This window comes from Anser cygnoides, chromosome 1 (genome assembly GCF_040182565.1).
Source record: "Anser cygnoides isolate HZ-2024a breed goose chromosome 1, Taihu_goose_T2T_genome, whole genome shotgun sequence".
Classification (NCBI taxonomy): domain Eukaryota; kingdom Metazoa; phylum Chordata; class Aves; order Anseriformes; family Anatidae; genus Anser; species Anser cygnoides.
Genome location: NC_089873.1, coordinates 95,708,254 through 95,731,654, shown reverse-complemented (window position 1 = coordinate 95,731,654; position 23,401 = coordinate 95,708,254). Strand labels below are relative to the sequence as shown.

The 23,401-nt window shown below is 39.5% G+C and overlaps 2 protein-coding genes across 5 annotated transcripts; both read right to left on the bottom strand.

Moving 5' to 3' along the window:
• Positions 1-996: 996 nt before the first annotated feature.
• SFT2D2 (SFT2 domain containing 2) lies at positions 997-11,127 on the bottom strand. 4 transcript variants are annotated; one of them, XM_048058111.2, is made up of 8 exons: positions 10,874-11,119; positions 10,393-10,479; positions 9,993-10,078; positions 9,146-9,227; positions 7,128-7,163; positions 6,955-7,013; positions 6,218-6,247; positions 997-5,588 (listed from the first exon to the last, which is right to left on the bottom strand). In XM_048058111.2, exons 1-8 carry the CDS (start codon positions 10,988-10,990, stop codon positions 5,549-5,551), a joined length of 537 nt encoding a protein of 178 aa, XP_047914068.1. In that variant the 5' UTR covers positions 10,991-11,119; the 3' UTR covers positions 997-5,548. The 4 variants fall into 4 exon arrangements, with proteins under 4 accessions (XP_047914068.1, XP_066846506.1, XP_066846507.1 ...); XM_066990405.1 differs by lacking the exon at positions 10,874-11,119 and adding an exon at positions 10,596-10,793; XM_066990406.1 differs by lacking the exon at positions 6,955-7,013 and having other exon boundaries at positions 10,874-11,127.
• Positions 11,128-12,716: 1,589 nt separating this feature from the next.
• Positions 12,717-23,056, bottom strand: TIPRL (TOR signaling pathway regulator). The gene is made up of 7 exons (XM_013184744.3): positions 22,602-23,056; positions 19,431-19,610; positions 18,473-18,572; positions 16,839-16,970; positions 16,343-16,438; positions 15,556-15,618; positions 12,717-14,371 (listed from the first exon to the last, which is right to left on the bottom strand). Exons 1-7 carry the CDS (start codon positions 23,039-23,041, stop codon positions 14,222-14,224), a joined length of 1,161 nt encoding a protein of 386 aa, XP_013040198.3. The 5' UTR covers positions 23,042-23,056; the 3' UTR covers positions 12,717-14,221.
• Between the last annotated feature and the right edge of the window lie 345 nt (positions 23,057-23,401).

Sequence of the window (23,401 nt, the reverse complement as noted above, 5' to 3'; positions counted from 1 at the left end):
GGTGTTAAGACCTCGGTGTGAGAACAATGTTACAAAGTTCAACAGTTTGCTGTGCAGGAGGTCAAACAAGGCAAGCAAAATAGCTCTAAGCATTTAAAGAAATCATTTATTGCACTTTTAGGGTTTATAGCTGTCTTGACAAGAGAGTTCTTATATATAAGAAAGATAAAATACAAACCACTACATTCCTATGTCACAGGATGACAAGTATCTCCTATTTCAAACAAAATTTTGGATTTTCCTGTGCAACAGTAATTTCTGCGTATTCAGCTTTGAGACACAACTTTCTTGGAAGGAATTAAAAAAAATGTAAGTAATTGAAAACTTAACACAAAGTCTCCGATGGCACACAAGTGTCACCACCACCCTTGCAAACAAGGCAGCTGTTTGGGATTGCCCTGTCAATCAGAAGGAAGTTTAACACACTCTAAACAGCCCAATGCAAGGCCCCATACATTGGCAAAGGAAATTAAAACCACAGCAAGTCTTTGAATGCATATTGCACATAAACTGATGGGCTTTCTGAAGGTTTTAAAAAAGGTAAAACTAAAATCATTGCCTCTAACCTTACTTTTGACATGCATATTCCTAAATCATTGATTTTTTACTGGCAGTGTACATCTGTATTCAGAGTGTATATATTTCACAAGGAAAAGCCAGAGGTATGCTCCTTCATAACTCTAATCTTTGCTGACAGAATAGCATCAAGAATTATTTGCTCTGTAGTATGAATTAAATCAATAATTTGTTGGCACAGCTAGGTTGACATCTGAAATTAAAAAAAAAAAAAGTAATAAAAGTAACACCCCCACCTTAACAACTTTATGCCAAAAGGATATTTTTTGAGCTAGTTTTGCTGGGTGAAACAGCTGACAGAAGAAAATGAGAGTCACACACACACACCACCAAAACAACCAACCAAACACACACACACGGCAATTCCAGCAACATCTGGAGTCAACATCATTAAAATCTTCATATTAACCATAAGAGCAATAAGTTTAATGCAATTACAACTTTATTAAGGAAAACAATACTCATAAGTGAGGACTTAATTTCATTCTAGAGAAAGTTCAGAAAAAAAGATGTTTATCAAAGTAGAAATTGAACAGTGTAAATACATAGAAAAAGCACAAGAGCAAACGGAACCGTTAACAGTATAAAACATTGTGGAGAATTTCTGACAGTTTAGTTTTTATTTTATAAAACAATTTTCCACAGGTGTTACAAAATTTAGTGTTGTCCCATGACAGTTAGTCATACAGTTTTGAGAAAATATACCATTTTTGTGCTTTCTGTCCTACATGGTCAGCGTTTGCTATGGTTGTAAACATCAATAGTTAAGACAAATGTGTGTATCAATGTCCTCCTCCTCCTCAGTTTTGAGAGTCAACAACAGCAACAGTGATCTTGCCTTCATTAACATCATTAAGTACCAAAAGCAAAAACCATTTTGAGAAATTCAGAGGATTTTTCAATCTCTTAGTACACAGCAGAAGTGTACAGCTTTCAAATGTGCACGTTTTTCCACCAGGCAGTTTCCAGAACATGAGTTTCAGACCGCATGTAAGCAACAGTGCTCTAAGCCTCCAAATGCATTACAGGCACAGCTGCAATCTACCCACACGTTATGACTGATTCAGACCTGTCCTGCACCTAGCTGGAAGCCATCCCATAACAGAGTGTCCCCCATTTCCCAAACTTACACATTAAGTATCCACACAAAGCCCAAGACTATTTTTTTAATGCAATTTCTTAAAGTCATTTTAACTCTGTGCAGAAATCTCTCCCTTGGGTTTTGCAACAACTCACAAGCAATCTTATTACTGTAAATACTAAACAAGACCACATTGTTCACATCAGCACAGTAGAACCATCTCAGATAGCACCAGTATTCACAATGAACTTCATCACATCAACCAGAGCAAAAGTCTGAAATGATGAAACCCCCCCTCCCATTTTCATGTACAGAATCTCAGTGGTATGGAAACAGACACCCACCACCACCCATTTCCATTTCTACTGTATCAGTAAAGTCAGCTGATCCCAGACACGCACATTTCATGTTAAGGCTGATTGGCTACAGTTATCTGTACTACAAAAAAAAAAAAAAGTGATTAAGCAAGTTGACCAACAACAAAGCTTTAAAAAAGCACTTTCTGGTAGAACACCAAACTCTACTGATATGGGTGTCCAACATCATAAAAGTCAGCCTTGAGTCAAGTGGTGTAGGCAACTGAGCAAGGACTTTGTGAAGGAAGGAGCCTTGTGATTTAAAACACAGATGTCTCTTTGCAGTAGAGTGCACACAGCAAATATTTCTGCCCTGAAGGACATTACGATAGAAAGCTAGAGGGCTTTAAAGATGCCCATCACACTTCCTGTCAAGCAGATAACCAAAGCTGATATCAAAACTTAACAAAAAGAAGTTTTAATGGCAAAAATGGTACAATGGTATAATCTAATTTGGATTGAAACTGGTCAAGAGGCAATATTCATATACTAGGTTACCCCTCGATCATATAAAGTAAAGTATTTTAACAACAAGATAGAAGAATATTTTGATGCTAAACTTGGCAATAGCCTGAATACAACTACTGATAAGTGAGTAAGAATCTAAAACATTTTGTTCTGACAGAGAAGAGTTATTTTTAAATCAAAACCGCTTGTAGATGAAGTGACAAACCCTGAGTATTTTTCACATATTGGCAAGAATATGGTGAATCTCTCCCTCTGTCTGACCTTCATAAGAACAGAATGCAACACCAAAGGGCAACATAAACCCTAGTGGCAGTCTGGTAATCATGCATGTCTTTGCCATCTCCTTTTGAGTTCCCTTCCTTTATGGGCACTACTCCTTAATGCCTCATAACTGTGCTATGCAGTCAAATAAAGCTTTGTTCTTCTCTCTTATTGAATCAAAGGCTGCGGAGCTGGAATTATAGCTTTAAAAAGGTGCAAGTGTAGGGGGAATGCATTTAAGTTTACCCACTGTGTATCGGTAGCGAAAGAAGCAGTTTCAGAGCCTAAATTTCCTAATTCCAAGTGGTTGTGCTCACAACAGTCAGCTAAAAGGTTCCATCTAGCTAGTGTACCAATCGAAAAAGCACTATGCAACATGCCCAAATCTTGTGTTTTTCCAGGGAAACAGCTGGAGAGTACTACAGCTGTGCAAAAGCTTGCTAAGGAGTAAGCAAAAGGCTTTCTTTTTTTTTGTATGCTTCAGATTAGGAAGAGAAACAGAGGAGTCAAATTCCATTGTGTTGACTGCTGATAACCCTGGAATGATTATCCAAGTTAAGAGAAATTTCCCTGAGAGAGAAAGGAGAGATATTGTATGCTATACTTGTAGAGTTTTCCAGGAACACCCATAGATATAAAAGCTAAACAAATATTGGAATGTGAAAGGCATTAGAGTTGCATTTCCATTGCTCTTACACAAAGGAATTCTGTAAACATTATCAAAGTCCTAGTAAAACGCTAACATGGGGTCTTCTGACAGCTGTAAATTAGGCTTTGAACCTACTCACTAATAAAAAAAAAAAAGTCACATAACTTATTAGATATTTGTCTTCAGTCAGAGTCAGGGAAAACATCCATACGCATTCTTTAATTCCCAGTCTCTCTTGGGCCTTGAACTAATTCTTTCCTTTAAGTAACAGTCAACCTAATGATTTCAACACTAACTTCCAAATCCTAGGAAAAAAAAGCACAGGGAAATAGCACTTGAGGAACATCATCCCACATAACAGATCCATCCCAACATAGTAATGTCGTGTTTTCAAAACGGCATTTTCTGTTCCAATGGCCTGTAAGAGTAACTCTTACTTTCTCTGGATTCCAGCTGGCTAGAGTTCCTCTTTTATATCACCATCCAAAAAAAAAAAATTTAAAAAGGATCCTGACAGGGAGTGGTACTATGTTTTATAAATTATCAGAAGGACAATTAAGTTTAAAGTTTAGAATTCGTTCAGCTTCTAGTAACTTTCTGAAAGCTGTAGAATTATTTGGCTTCACTGTGGGCTTATATTTTATTGTTGAACAGAACTAGGTTTGTGCTGCATTAAAGTCTTTGTGGCACAAGTCTGGGACACACTTGCTATGCAAATGCAATACAGTTAAATGACTAAACACTAGGTAGATCTAGAAAGAGGATTCAATTCATACTAAAGTCCACTGGATAATTATCTTCACAGCCATCAGTTCCAGCAAGACAGTTTGGTAATAGGAAAGGCAAGAGCAGTTAAACAATATCCCACCTAGCAGAAGCAGGAACCTGTGTTCAGATATTAAACAGCTAACTACTGAAATGGTTAGGGAGTAAATGATTACATATAGCTCAGAAGATTAAGAGAATGGAGAGTGGCCTTGGAATTTGGATACTGACCATTTGGCATTTGTTTGAAGCTGGCAACTAGATTGCTGCACACTTCCTTTGCTAAAACAGGCAATAGAAAGTTGTATTTTCTCCACAAAGTGGAAGAAATTCACTAGTGTATGAGAGTGCTTTTGGAGAAATGAAACTGATTTCATTTACAAAAAGATACGTTGAAGTTTTAACTTATTCATAAATTCAGAAGAAAATGTCTTCTCCCTGCCCCAGACTTGCTTAAACACTAACCCACTTATACCTTACCAAGAGAGTTTGTCCTTTGAGAAAGGACATACACAAATCCTTTGAGCTCACCTATCGTGGTCCCAGCTTCACACTGCTTCTATGCAACAGCTGGGGAGAAGAGAAGCATCTCACTTCAAGCAAAAGATTTCTGTTTCTTAGCTTGTATGCACTGCCATTATCTCGAGTCAAAAAGAACTCAGGTTCCTTGCAACTAAAAATTTGCTTAACCTTACTTTGAAAGTGCTTTTCCTATGGGAACAAGATTTTTGCAGATGATAATGTCCCTTCCATATATTTTAAGGAAACACTTTTGGTCTAAACTGAAAATGAAATAATTCATTAAAGAATCAAACATTTCATAAATACATACTCCAAAACAGTATTTTCATTTAGAATTAGACCTTTTAGAAATACCATAAGCCTAAATTCTTGCAAGAGGCACAAAAAGAGAGAAAACTCCAATATTCCATTATTCAATATAAACAGTGCAATGATTAAGTGATGTAAGGCTATTAAAAAAAAGTTCTTTGTAAGAAAAGAGCTAGCAACTGATCTTTTTCAAGAAAAAAGTAATCCTCTAGACTGGCATGGTCCCATCAGAGTCAAGGTCACCTTTTTACAGACTTCACACATTACTTTGCTAACTTTGCAGAAACAAATTCATGATTTTACATGAGGATTATCATAACAAATTCTGGATCTCTGCCCAGTTCTTCTGCCAGACAGAACTTCATCACATGGGCGCTCTGTCCTACAAACACCATTGCTTACAAAAACAAGCAATTGCATACACTGCTTTTATCACAAGGAGCCTCTAACAACAAGCTGAAAGGCACGTGTTTAAGACAGATTTAGGTAATTACATACACAGTGATCTTAACATAGTTCTACTGTGCTTCCTAGACCTCTGCGAAGCATCCAGTATTCCTCTCAGGACAGACAGACAGACACACATTTCTTCACAGCATCCCTACAGGCAGGAGAAAGAAAAAAACGATCACCTCAGTTTTGCTTCCTGCTGAGACTCGCTCCGTGCTGGTATTGCACCACTGACTCTCACACCTCCGAAGATTAGCTGACCATGTATTAATTGTGCTCATATACTTTGCATGCCTACATGAACATATTAAAGACAAGCGGGTCTGCTCATCCTCCACCCACCCAACCGCAGTGGAAGTGAGGCCTGTCTCATGGTGGTGCACTGGGGAAACGGGGGACTGATGAAGTAGGACAGACTGTGCTCAAATGCTGTAATAGTGCTCACAGGGCAAGGGAGTGGTAAGGAAAAAAAAGCAGTACAGAGCAGAATACACTTGTCCAGTAGCATTTTGGACCAGCATTTAGAAGACAAACCTTAAGTTTTGCATATGGTCAGCACACTTACATATTTTTATAGGAAGCTCTCTCGTTTTGTTACATTTAAATTGTGTTCCCCCACTAGAGATGATGCTTATTCCTATTTTCAGGTACCTACACGCATTTCCACCTCCTACATCACCATGGAAAAATTTAAAGCCACACGTTACAAGCTTCTATAAACTAGTCTTCTGTATCACTAAACTTCAAGACAACAAAAAGTAATGGAGTGGGGAAGCTTACCTTGCAAAAGGTATGAAGGAAATGCTGTACCTAAGAAGAAACATTTTAAAAAGTTACTCTTTGTGTCAGATTATATTGGAGTCACAAAAAGAATAACCTGTGTTGCTCTGAACAGAGAGCTGCGAGATTTACAACCGAAGTGAAGTTCTGACTTTGTGAACAACAGCATCCTTACAAGTAACCTTAGCTCAAGGGTTAACTAAGAGGGCATGTTATAGAAGCATGCTAAACGCAATTTTCCTACCCATGATATTCTTCAATGCTCCCACACCTACAGGCAGATTGCTTTTGAGGGCTGGCTAGATGTTCATACCAGCTCCTGAACTAAGCCAGGAACATTATACAGAGCATTTGGTAACTTAAAGAGAACTGATGCTTAATTTGATTGTCACATCTGGGTCATTTGACAAGACAAGTTCAGGAGTCTCTAAAAGCAGAATACCAAACAGTAAGCAACATATGGATTAAAAGACAAAAAAAAGTTTTACCTCAAGCTCACAAGCTCACAGAAATCAAACGCATTCAAAGGCGCTTCTTCCAGAAGCAGAATGAGAGAGCAAAGAGCAGGAACAAGTCAGCCCTTCCTAGATGCACTGTCTCGCATCTAGGTGGAATGGTGAGATATAATTCTCCATCCCTTTAACTCATGCAGGGTCAAAATCCACTCACAATCCCACTATTGATGTTAGATGTAATAGAAATCAGAGCGGGGTAGGCAGGTGGGGGAAATCACTTACCATGCCAAGGCAAAAAATTGTAAGATGCAGAAAATGAGCACAAGTCCTTTTTTAGCCCACTGAGGGAGAAAGGCAAGGGCAGAAACACAACAATCAGTGAGACAACCATGTAAGAATCTCATTTTTAAAAGATACTCCAGTTATATATACACATACAGGACTCAAATACTCACCCAAAAAGCAGAACATAGTGTTAGTACGAGACACAACTAGAAGAAAACAAACAATTTCTATTAAACATACAAACAACTCTCCAGTTCTTACAGATGTCATTACACTGTAATACGTTCCTTCACAGATACAGAAACAGATTATTTCATTTCTTAGTTTTATCCATTCCAGTATAAGAGTTCCCTTTATTTAAAATGCTTGCACTATTACATTTGTTAATTAAAGCAATGAGAAAACACCAGCCTGATATCTTAAGAATATAAGCTCATGACTGCAAAGGAACAAGAGCATGAGGCTCCCACAGCTCTTCTGCAACATCAGCAGGTTCCTGCTCCTTCCTACACAGTTCTTGGTGGGCTAAGCATAGACCACACTTTGTCTTTTTGCGTAAGATTTTTCAGTTACAACTCCAGTTTTTCTGCCTCTGTACGTGCCACATTTCCTGTTGACTCTCAAGGCTACCACAGTGCTGAAGATAAGTAATTACTGAATTCTTACCAATTAAAGCCACAATACACTTTCAAGTACTTTCAGCTATCACTTAGTAGCATTCCTGCTTAATATGTAGTCCAGCACAGGCAGTGTGTTCTTTCTTCATAGCTACATTGTGTCTTTACTACAGTTAAAATCTTGGGGACTAGTGGTCCATTTTGGATTATTTCCTGTTTTAACACTAGGTTTAACAGAAGATGCCTTTTAGCTCAATTTTTCATTTTCAGTTTAAGATGTGGCTATGACAAATGCTGACACTTCACCTTCCTTCATCAATGTCTAACTCAGTCTGCTGAAGCAAATGTATGAGTGTGCTGCTAGATTATAATGTACATTCTTCTGCTTGAGTAAAAGCAACAAAAATATTTAGTACTACATATGCAAGACAGTAAGTAGTGCATGCATTGCCAAATCATACACTTCACCTCAGCCATGATTACTGACATTAAATGTAGTTTTTCCATTAGTTTTAGGGTAATGGTTTGTGTGTTGGTCTACATACAACATACACCTAACACCTGGCCTTACTCCAATGAATGTTCCAGACATACTCTTGATTCCAAGCATCCTAATTGCATGTGAAACAAACACACACTACGCACTAGGCTCCTTGGCTGCTGCTAATCTGTGAGCATAGACAGTCAATTTCTTAAGCTGTATCTGTTTCCTGTTGCCTCTTTGGATGTTTAAAAATAAACTAGGCAGCACTGATACCAAGCGAATGCTCTGAAGACATTCGCACTGAAAAGTTGGGAGGACAGTTTCAGGCAAGTTAAACCACCTTCCAGATTTTACACTCTCCAAGAGAAAGTGTGAGAGTTTAAGAAACGTAAAAGCACACCCACTTTCAACAAGAAAATCTTAGAATTAACAGCAAACACTGCCCCCCCCAAAAGGTTGCCCACAATTCCCATCTTCTGAAGACGATGATAACTCAAAGAGCTGACTTCAGTTGAATGTTGAATCGGCAGTTTTGAAACCTGATGCTATCAAACAACTCAGATGATGTTATTTTTAATGCAAGGTCACAGAGATTCCCCTTTGCTTTGTCAGAAATGACTGTTTTTATCAAGGTGGAAATACCTACATGACTCTTTAGAGCAAATCATATAGAAAATAAAAAATATATATATGCAAAATAGGAGATGTCTCACAACCTCCATGATACAACTTTTTAAAAACTATTTTCCTGTCTTTCATCTTTTAAGAAACCTGAAAATATGATGTGATCTCAAGAACCCTAAAAAGATTTACACATGATTTACACACAATTGACACATGGCAGCTACAGACACTTAAAGCTCGTTTAGTATGACAACCTGGCTTCAATTCAGTCTTTCATAATAGGAAAGTGGTGGTGCTACAAGCACCTTTTCACTATAACAGAAGTACAGGATATACAGGATGAACAAAAAAACCCACCCGCAAACACATCTTGAAACATAGTTAGATTATTGTACATGAAAGCACTTTACAGGGGAAATTGTTTACAAGTTAACGAGTTAAAACTGATCCCTTTGATACTTACTAGCATAACAACAGTAGCAATCAAACGGGTAGGCTCAAACATCCTTTTCAATTGCTTCATTGGTCCCATAAGAAAGAGAGTGCTGAGGAAAGAAAACAAACAAACAAACAAGATGAACATAAGACATAAAGGCAAAAGTGAAAAAGTGATACTAAATAAGATTTCTGATTAAGGGGAGTTACTTTTTAAGCTTGTCTGCTGTCATATAGGGTACCAGCACACTATGTCATTATGGTAGTCAGTGCATAACAAAAGGAACAGGATATACGAGACAAGACTGATTCCTGTTCTTCTTTGTCTAAGGTATTTATTCTATAACTTTATGTTAATCATAACTGAAAGGGTGTGATTAAGCAGAGCAGAACTATCAGGCTAGAAGCATAGGTCAAGGTCAGCTTCAGCTAGATCATTCCTGACAGATGCTTTTTTAACTTGCTCTTCAAAAATACTAGCCACAGAAGCTCTGCATGGATTGACAGGTAATCCGTCTCCATTCCTCTATCATAAATGGTCGTTTTGATGCCTGTATCTACCCTCTGATCCCTCACCAGATTTGCAGCCCTGATGATAGATACTGCATAAATTAAACCAGGTGAAAGTTTTATCTAAAGTGGTGTTTCTATTGCATAAAAAATTTCTCATGCGTAGCTACTATATTATTTCCAATTCCATTCCTTGTACTTTCTAACATCTTGTTAAACTTTCTCAATCACAGAAAGTTTAGCAAAAAGATAATGACCTACGTAGGCAAATATTCACATACAAACAAACACAACCTTTTTTACTACTTATGCACCTGCTCCAGTTTCTCACCTTTATTATGGAATTAATACGAATAGATTGTTACCTCCCAATAGACGCGATATTCCCCAACGTATAAAATGCTGCAAAGAGCATCAGCCCTTTCCCTGGTATCCAGATCAGACAACTACCCTAAAAGGGAATATTTAGGAAGGAGGAAAAAAAAAAAAAAAAGATTGTTTTTATTTTGCAAAAGAAACACAAAGTGTCATGACATAAAAGATGTTTCAGAATACTTAAATTCAAACTGCAGAATCAAACACACACGGGGAAAAAAGCAAATTGCATTTATTAGCTTTCTTATTGACAATTCAAGGATTGTATCTAACCAGAATTGAGTCAGGTGTCTTCACAGAGACTCAAAAAAAACAATCAGCCAGTGTGTAGCAAGTTACCAGGGCTCCCAAAACTCAAGTATTGGGTCAGATTTGGCAAAAAGTCCTTACCAAGACAGAGAACAGGCATCCTATTGCAAAACAAGCAATGAAGCCTTTCACTCTGGTGCCCCAACCTAACGAAGTCGCATCAATAACCTAGAAGCGAGGAGGGGGGAAAAGGCCAAGTTATTATCACGTATTTACACGATTTTGCCCCGTATTAAGTGCCCGAACCCCTCCGAAGACGCCGAAGCTCGACCACGGAAGCGCACAGGCACGCTCTCCCCCACACGCTCTCCTTTTCGGGCTCGCTGCACCGGGGGCCGGGCTTCCCCCGAGCGCCCCGGCGGCGGCACGGGCCATGCGGGGCGGCGGTGCGCTCCCCGAGCCGCCGCGGCGGCCATCCCGGGCCAAGCGCCACCCCGCCCGCGGGCCGCCATCTCGGGGCGCGGGGTTCAGGGCCGGGCCGGGGCCGAGGCAGCCTCCCGGCGGCCGGTGCGGCCCGACCCGCAGAGAAGGGACGGCAGGTGCGGGGGGAGCGGGGCGTTACCTCGGCCAGCCTGCCCTGGTCGTCCGTGTCCTGGCCGCTCAGCACCCGCTTCAGCTTGTCCATGACGCCCGGCTCGGCCCGGCTCTTCCCCTGCTCGGGGACTACGAGCCCCAGCATACAACGCGCCGCCGCGGGCTACCTGCGCTCGGCAGGTAGGGGAGGGCGCGGGGCCTGCTGGGGGATGTAGTCCTCGGGAGGGCGCCAGGCGGAGCCGAGCCCGGCGCACCCGGGCCTCGCACTAGGCCTTAATCTGTTAAACCTTCCCCCCCGCCCCCCGCTCTTAATCTGTTACTGGGAAACAGGGAAGCTTTTAGACATAGTATTAGTACATACATAGGTACAACTTCCCCCACTCCAGAAAAGTCTCCTCTTATTTCCATAACTAGCCCGAGTTGTCTGATGGCAGGCTAATAAGATTATATAGATCTTATGATCACACAAAATTCTGCATCGCAAGTCCTTATTTTTCTTTATTGTTCCCAGATAAGAACAGAACTATAAAACGTCAGGTATATTTTATTTAGTGACATAGGAGGAAGAATATAAACCGTTGTATATACGTTGTAACAACGTGCTACAAAACAGCTGGAGAATCACCCCACTCCCTCCCGCCAAAATGATATATCCAAAGTAGTATTTTTCTCTGGCAAATTTGTACAAGAGAGCTTGCAGTACACCAACTGATAGTGCTGTCTCTTGATAATCTAGGTGGTGTAACAGTGACAAAGAATGTTCCAAGTTTTACTTTGTGGTAACTGGCTTTCTAAACACATTCTTGTGATTTCTCCAATATTTGTGTTCCACTTAAATGCACAGCACCCAAAACAGATGGATATCACAAATCTATATATTCAGGATTCAAGTCCATTCAAGACAACTGGATCAACAGGTCACAGATTAGTAAGTATGATGGACAAGATAAAATACACGATATAAACTAGACATGCAGAGCACCATTCTGAACAGTAGGTGTTGATTCTGTGGGTTCCCCCCCCCCGACTTTAGCCCCATGGAGATTAACGTTAGCATCGCTGACTAAACTCAAGACACAACTTTAATTAACGTGGATATGACTTCCTTCATGCTACCACAACACCAGTCACTACCAGCTCTGATTTTAAAGTGTGTTTTTACAAGCCTTTAAGGCATGTAAAGTAGTAAATGCTTACATTAAAAGAAGTGCCATGGTTTACTTCCACTAGCCAATCATCTCTTTATCCCCTCCAGTTTGCTGTTCCCTTCCTTTCCATTCTCTCCTCATAGACCTTTACTGTTGGAGGGGTCATAAATAACCTTTTATTACCAAATTAATTTTGATCATTTCCATGCTGCATTCATTTACAGATACACACTTCATCATTCCTGAAGTCTTTAGAAAACAAGTGCAAGGAGATGAAAAAAACAGAATTTAGGACTCACAAATGGGGAATACACAGGACCTCACCCCTACTTCAGAGGGGCCATAAATTCACTCATGCAGTTCGCCTGATTATGAGTAATTTCTTTCAGAGACCTTTTAAATTTCAGTTCCCTTCACTCATCTTATCCTATGGATCATAAGTTTCTTTTGTAGTAGTCCTTTCCAAAGGTAAGGCTGAAGGTCTATTATGCAGAATAAAAAAAAAAAAAAGAGAGAGGAAACCTATTCTAATCAGCAACTGTTAAAAAAATAATCCTCACAACAGTCAGTGAGGCTTACTCTTATTTTTGCATACAGGGAACTGAGGCACACAAGTAACTTCCCTGTGGTTAGAATAAATCAGTGACACAGGAAAAACTGCTGTTAGCTCCTGCCTTCCAACCGTATGATCAAATGATTAGACCAGGCTGCCTCAAACAGAAGTGAAACAAGGTGGGTTGTTTTATTAAGAAAGCAGTCACTTAAATAGTAGTACAATTGTATAAAAACAGTTTCTTCTTTAAATGAGAACCATTTCTCAAAGGACCTGATTAATAGAAACAAGCCACCCCAAAACTTGGTATTTAAAGATATGCAGTGTAGACTCTGAAGATTTTTAACCAAAATGTACACGTTCTGGTGTCTTGGAGCATTTTTATCTGCCATTGCCTTAAAGCACAAGGCCCACTTTTCACTACTGCTTTGCTTCTTGCACTTTATTGAGTGCAAGAAGCAAACCTACAAGTCTAGCTCCCCCAATCTTAGACCAAGCCATTCATGTAATTTAGGATTTCCAAGAGCAATATAATTATTTAAAGTTTAATCCACAAATTACTGATTTAAAACCATAACTGTATATGTGATCACACTTCTACTGATATTACAATTTAAAGACTTTTAAAAATAAACCAAAATTACATATCAGAAATACATGCTAGTATCCTTTTAAGGCTACTTAAGCTCCCGTTTCTCAATTTGTAAATACCAGCATCTGTTACGGATTGAAGACTAAAAAGCCCTCTTCTCCTCAGCCATAAACCACTCTAATTTAGCAAGTTGAATATCAGAACAGTATAACCATCATACATGGGCACCATCTGGTATGTCCAACGGAAGGTAAATACAGTACAATGCATTTCCAATATAGCATGACTGTATCAGCACAGAGACCCCAAGCAATAGTCTCCAGATCTGCCTTGAGAAATCTGGCTGACATCAAACTAAGCTAGTATTTGTGAAGAGACTTACCAGTATGTGTCTCTGTTAATCTCCAGCTCGTCTCCTGCTCTGGAGAGAATGTGTCACAAGTAAGGTAATTTTACCTTTATAAAGTGTCAAACAAATACAACTTTTTACTCCTCCTTAAAACTCTTCTCAGATGAAATGAATATTCTTAAGTTAGAAATCTGGATCAGAGATTCTAAGAAATAACTTGATTGGTTATCACCTCACAATAGAGGAAACCAAGCAAAAAGCATAGTTTAGGACTGAAAGCTCATAACATATGCAGAGGAATTTTATTTATTTTTACTGTAGACAATTTTTCAATAAAAATAAAATTAAGCCAATTTTATGACTCTAGTAGTCTTTTGGCATCTGAAGCAGCAATAACAGAATCTTCACAGAAGTGTTTGTGTTGGAGAGTCCAGGCAATATCCTGCCTAAGTGGTGAACTGAACAGAACCTAGACTCTCAATTGTGAGAGTCCTCCAATGCCACTGAAGACTGTAATTTGCCATCAGTCTATCAGATAACTCCAGATACAGGTTTAAAATAAACAAAGATCAAAAAATATTAGCGAAACTTGCTTGAAATGAATCCTGTTTTCTTTTAGGGCTACAGAAAAATTAGCCAAATACTTTATTCCACTAGTAGTGAAACCATGCCCCCAGTAATGGCTACACAATCACATGATCTCCAGTCGAATTCAAGTCCATATAAAGTCACATTTATTTAGACTTAACACACTTGGTTTCCAGTGATGCTTCTGGTTTAGGCTCCAACTTCTCTGGGAATTCTAGTTTTTCACAGATCGTCTCCTTTATGGGTAGATACTGAGAGATCTCATTAGGTTCCGTGAACAGGGAAGGTGGTACGTGCTAAGAAGCAAAAATTTTAGACAAAATGAGTGAATGGGAGGGGGTGGGGAGGCTAAAAAAAAGGGGAAGGGGAATCCCAAAAGCAAACTTTTATGGACAGTTTATCTCTAATTTACCTGATTTAAACACTTTAAGTCAGATATCATTAGAGAAATTTGTGTTATAACTTCAAATACACATACATACAACCTCTTACTTCATGCATATATCAGTAGGTTAAAGAAAGGTATTTGATATTTTTAAGCAGCAGATTGTATGACCACAAGAAAGTCAGGGACATTCCAGAAGATCTACAACGTTCATCATTTGAATGTAAGAAACTCTCTGAGAGGCTGTTCTTGGAAAAAACTAGAATGGCCACAACAGATCTCATGTTTAATGTCTTCTAGTCGTAACACATTTGCTGGAGTTGTTCAGATTTAGCTATTAATAACTGATATTTCAACATAGGTCTTAGTTTTACAAAGTCTACTACAGACATTGTTTAGCTTTTTATATGAAATACTAGAACTCATTGGATTTTAATTTCATATTTGAAGAAATTAGTTTGTTTAAGCTAATTAATATCTTTCTCTGTAGATTCCTCTAGACAACATAGTTTCACCACATACAAGACATTCGACAGAAAAACAGAAGACATTTTTAGAGGTGAAGATAAAAAAAAAAAAAGAAGGAAAATAACAAAGAGTACCTAAAATCAGATATTGGGTCAAGAATAAAAATCAACAGTTGCAACTCCAAATGTGCTACAATTATTCTGAGCCACTGATGGAATTTTAAGATGAACTATTAAAGCTATTTGAGAAAAAATGAGTGAGTTTTTACCATCAAACAGATCTTACCCCCTAATACTACTTGTGAGCATATAACCAGCCCTGAAATTAAACGCCATGGGAAATAGACAACCTGATTTTATGGCTGAACAGTTTTAAGAAAGAAAATGAAAAAGCTGTTAACTCAGAAGTAGAAAATATAATCCAGTATCTTGTAATGTGATCAGTAACTCATCTACAAATGCAAATCTGCCCTGAAATCCCTAAAGTAAATGCTACACAAGTAGAAGGACCTTCCCCCGGTTTAGACTGCAAACATTTCAAAAGAACAACTTAGGTTGTTTTATGGTCCACACAGAAAATATTATTTCAAAAAGCAGACAGGAAAAAAAAAATTAAAAAATTTAATACCTTTAAACTTGATATTTTGCTTTCTCTGGATGTATATTCTCGCAACATATAGGCCTTGTCAGCCTAATGGGGAAAAAATGCAAAAATTAATTACAAAATTATCATCTAATATCTGTGCAAAATGAGCACTGTAAACACATTCAATTTAGTAAACATTTGAGTTTGATTGACCACAGATTTTCACCTGGGAGCAGAAACATACGTTCAAATTCACAAGTACAGAGAAAGACGTGTAGCAAATTTGTCTCTTCCAAAAACTACCTTTTTGCATACAGGCATGCAAAAAGAAGACTGAATATTCTTGTTAATTTTTACTCAGAACACCTCCATCTATATGAATAGAGATAGACGGAATAAGCAAACTACAACTGTTATGGTCCATCTTATTTATGGGATACTTGAACTCAGCATAGAACGGACAGTCCTTTGCAAGATGAAATTTGCAGTCATACGCTAGACAAGCAAAAAAACCCTGTAAGAACAATTATCACACTATTTACTGTTGTCTATTTTTTGTCTTGTAATGCCTCTCTAATCCATGTTTGTCACATGTATTTAAATCATTACTTCACGTGAGCAATAGCCCACTCTGCTCATACAGTACCTATCACTTGGTTGCTGCTTCAGCACCACCATAATAATAAAATGCACTTGAAAGTTCAGTTCTGGTAACCTCTACAGCCCAAAATATCAGTATTAAATTACAGGAATATCAGCAGGTCTTCTCTGAAAGTAACACTGCAAGGGAGCATCTGTAAAATATTCATGGTGACGAACAAGGGTTTACCTCATGATGAAGCCTTGTATCATTCATCCTGATAAGTACCCCATCAACTCGCAAGAAAAACCTCAGGAGCACAAAAAAGCTGGAAGGCATAACTCTCTGGAAAAATAAATATGTTTGATTCAGCATATTACAAAGCTTTACTTTAGGTATGCACTTATTTACATCAAAAATTTACAATGAAACATAGTATGAGTGAGCTTTCAGTGGTAAAGTCAAAATTTGGGCTGGTGATATACTGCAGCTATAATTGGACAGCAGGGCAGACTGTTTCAAAGGAGTCTTAGGATGCGGAAAGATGGAAAAGATTGTTGCCTAGAGAAACTGACATAAAGATTTCAAATTTTTCAATAAGACCACATTTTTCAGAGCAAGAATAAAGAACTTTTCATTTTAAACTTCAAATCCCAGAAGAACCAACGTGCAATAAGTGACTACATTTTGCATACATTAGCTAGCTAGGTCACCAAGCCTCTTTTATCCACCTCTCAGTACTCACTATTTTTACACTCAAACTTGACACTCCATGATCATGAAGTTCATCTTCAAACAGAAGTACTTCTTCAAAAAACATAATTTGCTCCCTGGCTTTCAATTTCTCTGTATTTATGTGTTCTGTTGTAGGAACAACCTAAAGAAAATGATTAAGAACAGTTAGTATTTGTAGTTCGGTGGCAAGTCAGTAAGTTTATCCCGATCTTAAGAATCCTCCAGTTCCTAGTTTTCTGAAGGTAAAAGCTTTCGTAGCACTGAGCTTAACACATACAAAACTCAAATAGGAAAAGTTAAAATTAAAACTAAAAAGTTTCCAAGAGGAAACACTGATCAAAGCAAAAGCCAAGAATGGAAAATTCTGAATAAACTGTCCTCAGGGTATAGGCTTTGTAGGTTACAGTTGAAAATAATTCTGTTTACATTCTGTATTTCATAACATTAAAAGATGCCTTATATTTAACGCATAATTGAGAAATTCTGGGTTAGAAACAGTATTCCATGCACTTGGCATTTCTAGCCAACCACAAACCCTGAACGATATTCCAAAAATAAAGCCTTTCCATGGAAATCAAGTACCTATATTTTTTTTTCCCCCCATCTTGTGCTCCCTGTATATACTAATACACTTCTGTTGCCTGAAGGCTACAGGCCAACAAGACAGTTTATTTTTACGCTGTACTTTTAATTCCAGAGTAACTCAAGTGATCTGTAACCAAACACAATCCTAGTCAATTAATATAGATTGCCTGGGAACTTCAGTCTAATTTTAAAGTAAACAAAGACAAAGGGGCGGAGGAGGGGGCTGTCAGTTTAAATACGAGAAGTTACTGTTGCAGAAAACAGAAAGCCATTGAAAGCAGACAGATGAAGTTATCTGCTTTCACAAAATGGCAAGCAACACAGAGTAAAAGTACTAGGCTCAGGGGAGATCTTACTGCTCTCTACAACTACCCGAAAGGAAGGTGTGGGGAGCTGGGGGTCGGCCTCTTCTTGCAGATAACTAGTGATAGGACTAGAGGGAATGGCCTCAAGTTGTGCCAGAGGAGGTTCAGGTTGGAAATTAGATGTTTCCTCTCAGTGTGGTTAGGCATTGGAACAGGCTGCCCTGTGAGGTGGTGGAGTCACCATCCCTGAGGGTGTTTAAGAAAAGGTTGGACCTGGTGCTTAGGGACATGGTTTAGTGGGTGATGTTGGTGGTGGGGGGATGGTTGGACCAAATGATCTTGGAGGTCTTTTCCAACCTTAACGATTCTGTGATACTAAAGAATTACACAGCTGATAGTTCTGCTGTGCATGAGGAGCTCAGGGCTTCAGAGGGCCATCCAGCAAGCACTGAAGATGCTCAAGTGCTTTACCCTCCCAGTAAATCATCACTAAGGGACACAAATGTTCCTACTTAAATGATCCTAAAATGCTTAAAAACAAACAAAAAAAACCAAACCCAAAGTTATTAAAATAAGACAGATTTGATTAACAGAAAATGATGAGATGTGGAAAGCCCGAACTATACTTTGAAGTCAGAAACAAAGAACCATGTAAAATTTTAAAGAAGCCTACTGACAGCTTCAGAAAAGAGAAGTGTTTTGTGTTTGACTGAAACAATAAGTAATCAGCATTTAACAAGGAGAAAATGCTTACCTTTAACGTTGCAGTATCTCCCAGCAATGTTCCTTTGTAGTCAGTTGTGTAAGTCCAGTCATACGGCTTGACTACTTCCTTAGTGTGCTCAGTCTCACTCCTCAAGAAATGAAAAAAAATATAGCATACTTTGTAGTAATTATTAAAAAACCTACAACCTCACATAAAGTTATGTATTATGATCCCCACACTTAAGCCCTAACTACTCAAGAAAAACAGCAGTATTGTCTGTACTGGACTGATGATGTCTAGACTTAACCACCCAGTATTGCTTCTTTCACAGCATCTGTGTTTTCATTGTGAATTAGAAAACCATTACCAGAATTCCCGTGCTAATACTATCTTAATCTTATGAGACAAAATAAAGATTTTTAGTTTAGTGTGAACTCCAATTTTTTCAACAGTAGTCACTTGTTCTTTGAGCAGGCACAATATAATCTGCTGACGACACACAGAAATGACAAACACTGCTATTTGCCTTAGTTTTTATGACAGCTTTGATTTCTTTCCTTGACTTATTCCTAGGTGCTCTACCACTAATTTGGTAAATACTAAGCAGTACAGTTAGTTCTCATGCATGGTAATTGTCCTGCTATATTCCTAAGGCTAAGATGTTGGACACGTACAACATTTTGCACTTTCAAACACCAAAAGATACAGTCTTGTAATCCTTGAGGACCTACAAGTTTGAATAAACAGGAACAGAACTAAACCACGTTAAACATGTAGTTTATTTCAAGAAAGCCAGGAAGCAACTGAAAAATATAGCTGACCCCGTGTAACAGACAGCATGATAATGGCAAAGAAAAGCTAGGTGACTTCTGTCATCACATGCTGTACCTACGGCAAAACTAAATACAATGAGGTCTTCAGGAGTCCAGTCTGTGACTTTAACTACCTTACGACAGTTTCACATACAACACAATAGTACTTGCCCACTGGTGATAAAATACTGTACCTGCTCTCTTGCCACTCCTCTGCACAAGCCACTTTGATCATACCTTGACAATTATTGACACATTTTAAAGCATCTGTTGCATTGAACTCAATTCCAAAACCACGATCATGCTGTATTCTTAGGATATTGTCTCCAAACATCATCTCTGGCAGGGAAGGCATGTGTAATTCTTCAGCCAATCTGCACAGAAAAATAAAAGTCCGATAAAGAGAGATCAGTCAGCTACAGTTCAGTGAAAGCAATCTGTTGTGGAGTACATATTCTCTAGACCAAGTAATTTACATGACACCATCAGTATATTTTTACAAAACTTTGTTATTTTCCCAGTTAATCATCTGACATGAACTGCAGAATCATTGATTCGAAGTGATTTCTCCACCTTAAGATTCTTCCTAAAGCTTTCCTTCTCCATCAGGCTAGTACAAAAGCCTCATACACAGGGCATCAAAAAATATCCGATAAGCATGAAGTAGCAGATTTCAACCTGTTGCAGACAAACCCCTGGATGGTCCATGAACTATTTTTGCAGGTGGCCAAAAAGAGGTTTTATGAAAGAGCACTTACTGTCAGCAAGTTTAAATTCACTACGCAGTAGTCCGTACTTTCATCTTTGGAAGCTTACAAAAAAAGAGTCTGAAAAAAACCCTGGTAGAGTACGTTGAAAGTAAAATGCGGAAGACATTCCTGTGCTCTACTACTCTCCCAAGCTTGCAGAGGACACATACTGGTATTTGTAACCTCTAAGCATGAAAGCCACAGACCCATACTGCATGAACCGAATGAGCATGATCCCTGCAGAAAATCTGAAGCTATCCTACCTCACTTTTTCATTTATATCCATTTTTATACATACACTATATAAAAATAAATATATACACATGGTGCTTTATATACACACTGAGATTATTTAGCAAAAGACTTCATATACTTCTACGATTTCCTCCCTACCACTAAGTGCTTTATTCGTCAAGATTAAAGAGAACAAACATGGCATCTGAAGAGAAGAAAACTCTAGGAAATACAACTAATTGGGGAATATACAACATGGGGAGAAAAAAAAAAGCATCCTGCTCCCAACTTTTGTATGCACTAATAATGCATTCCTGAACAAAAGTGGTTATTTCTATAATCCTGCAAATGAAAGAACATTATTTACTGCTCTCTATTCTTACTCTTATTACATTGATCTCTTCTCCCACATGCCTGTGCATAGGACAAGGGGGAATTGGCTAAAGTTGCACCAGGGGAGGTTTAGGTTGGATATTAGGAAGAACTTCTTTACTGAAAGGGTTGTTAGGCATTGGAATGGGCTGCCCAGGGAAGTGGTTGAGTCACCATCCCTGGAGGTCTTTAAAAGACGTTTAGATGTAGAGCTTAATGATATGGTTTAGTGGAGGACTTGTTAGTGTTAGGTCAGAGGTTGGACTGGGTGATCTTGGAGGTCTCTTCCAACCTAAGTGATTCTGTGATTATGCTAACCAAACTGAAACAAAAAATAGCAAATTTGTAGACCTAGAAAATATGATCCTACGCTTTTCCCAGAGAAGGCGGCATAGAGTTACACACTTTTCCATTTCGAGTGCCCCTCAATCTGCAAAGACCAACCCCAGGACAGGAAGAAGTTGTGTAGCTATGGCTCTTTTAATCCTTCACATCTGCAGAGGTTGCCAAGGGACCTTTGTGATTCTGCTTGACAGAAATAACATTTCTACAAGTAATAATGATGTTCTCCAAGCAATAAAGAAGGCAAAATGCCAAAAGAAATGCATTATAAAAAGACGCTGACTAAAAGCACTTGCAACTAGATAGTTTTTGACCCATCAAATTTGAAATGGAGGAACTGTTTTGGGTATCTCATGTTAGGTGCTAACTCCTGCACGTAAACAGCTCATTCTGGATTTTTCTTCCCCACCCTGCAAAATCTCCTCCGTTCTTTCAAGCTTGCATTGTACCCCTTGAACCTTTATTCTTCTGCCTTTTTCAACATATTCTGAAAATCTTTGCGTCCCTGAAAACGGATAAAGGTACTTTTTGAAAGTTACAGAGATAACTGTTGATTTTAAAACAGCTACAGTTAAAGAAACTGAATAGAACAGAAGATGAATACAACAGGTAATTTGGCTTCTAGACTGGCAGATTCTAGACTCTCTCTTGTTTACAGATAATGGAAAGAATTAACACCCTCCTGAGCTTAAGAATAAAGATCTTCATTTTTAAGGGTAACACCTTGCCCAAAAAGTCTTCACAAACTTGCCAGAAAAATGGGGTACTGTAATAACAGTCCTTCTGCTGCAGAACATAGGCACAGCTTAGCTGAATGTTGAACCCTCTTTACAGAGGAACAAGTGAAACACAGAATTCAAATCTTTTTTTACCTGTAACTGCAAAAACTACAGCACAATTAGTTAAAAGTATTTAGTGAGAATAAAGATGGAAGAACATATCATTTTACACGTTTTGATACAGATATAAAATTAAAAAACATATTATGATGGTGTTATAATATATAAAATAATAAAGTTTACATAGCTTACTATAGTGTAGAAACAAAGTGTAAAACTCCGTACCAGGGAACTTCAGCAAACAAATTTTCCTTGGAAAAACTGAAAGCAACCTGAATAGTTACCTTTAACAAAACTAACAAGATTTCTATATATTTGTTCCAGAAACTGAAATCAGTATCTGTCAAACTCAGCTGCCACTAAGGTCAATTTAGCACTAAATAGCTGAACTGTTCAGTTCCACATTAGCAAATCTGACTTAAGTACTTGATGCTGACACAGCAGCATTTTCTGCAACAGTTTTACAGCAATGGAAATTACTGGTAGAAGTAGGGAGCAGGCAATCAATTTTTAATGAAATACGCTGAAATAAACGTTACCGTAAGATGGCTTCTGAGTCTGTTGATCGCATTTAAAAGCATCTTAACGTCCCTTAAAAGGTAATTAAAGACAGCAAGCTTCTAGTCAGGGGGCTTCAGGTCCAGACCTCCCAAACCGTTAGCCATCGTTAAAAACAACATCCGTAACCCAAACCATCCCAGTTTCCCATGCCAGAGCATCCCCGCAGGAGAGAAAACCGCGCAGACGACGACAAAGTGAGGTTCTGGCGCGGGCAGGGTCTCCCTCCCCCGCCCCGAAAGAGGGCCCAGGCTCTCGGGGCCCGCCTCACCTCTCGGCCTGCGCCGACTTCATGATGTGCGTGCGGGCGGCGCTCAGCCGCCAGGGCCCGAAGGTGAAGTCGCGCCGGCTGCTCTGGAACACGGGGTGCATGGCGCAGGCCGAGGGCACGGCCCCGCCGCCGGGAAGGGGCCGGAAGGGACGGAACGGGACGGGACGGCACGGCACGGCTCGGCTCGGCTCGGCTCGGCTCGGCTCGGCTCCCTGCCGCAGCCCTAACGGCAGCGACGGCGCCGCCGCAACCTCCGCAACCGCCTTCCCCTTCCGGCAGCGGCAGGGGGCGGCGCCCGAGCTCGCCTCAGCCCCGCGGCGCCCTCCTGCCTCGCCCGGCTGCCGGGCAGCGCCGGTTGTTACCTCGCTGCCTTTCGCTCCAGGCGCCTCGGGGTATTTTGTGTACTGCGTATGTCGGTATATACATGTGTGTGAAATCATCCCGCACTGGTTGGCTGTGTTCTTTAATGTTGTCTAAAGGGGATCTTCAAAAAGCGTCAAAATTAAAGCCGAAAGTCCTGTAGAAACCCCTTGGTACCGCTGGCTGTGAAAGGTGTAAAACTGTTCTGGGATGCACGAAGAGGATGCCGGTCCCGCTTTTCTGCATCACTGGGGACAGGCAGCCCAGCTCCCCGGCAGCGTTCCTTAGCATGGGGCATGGCTGGACAGGCTGCTGTGCTGGGGTGAGCGAGGCAGCGGGCGGGAGAATGCAATGGCCCTCCCACAGAAAGCCCCCTCTGTCTACAGGGTGCCCAAAGGGCAGCACGGATGCAGCTGGGCTGTTGACTTTGCACCAGGTAC

Coding starts and splice junctions, on each gene's coding strand:
- SFT2D2 (XM_066990404.1), bottom strand. CDS start 10,763: ATGGCGGCCCGCGGGCGGGGTGGCGCTTGGCCCGGGATGGCCGCCGCG. Junction 6,248..7,127: donor CACTATGTTCTGCTTTTTGG/GTGAGTATTTGA, acceptor GTTTCTTCTTAG/GTACAGCATTTCCTTCATAC. Junction 5,589..6,217: donor TCCTTCATACCTTTTGCAAG/GTAAGCTTCCCC, acceptor TCCTGCCTGTAG/GGATGCTGTGAAGAAATGTG.
- TIPRL (XM_013184744.3), bottom strand. CDS start 23,041: ATGATTTCACACACATGTATATACCGACATACGCAGTACACAAAATAC. Junction 18,573..19,430: donor GAGGAGTGGCAAGAGAGCAG/GTACAGTATTTT, acceptor TCATTTCTTGAG/GAGTGAGACTGAGCACACTA. Junction 15,619..16,342: donor ATACAAGGCTTCATCATGAG/GTAAACCCTTGT, acceptor TTTCCCCATTAG/GCTGACAAGGCCTATATGTT.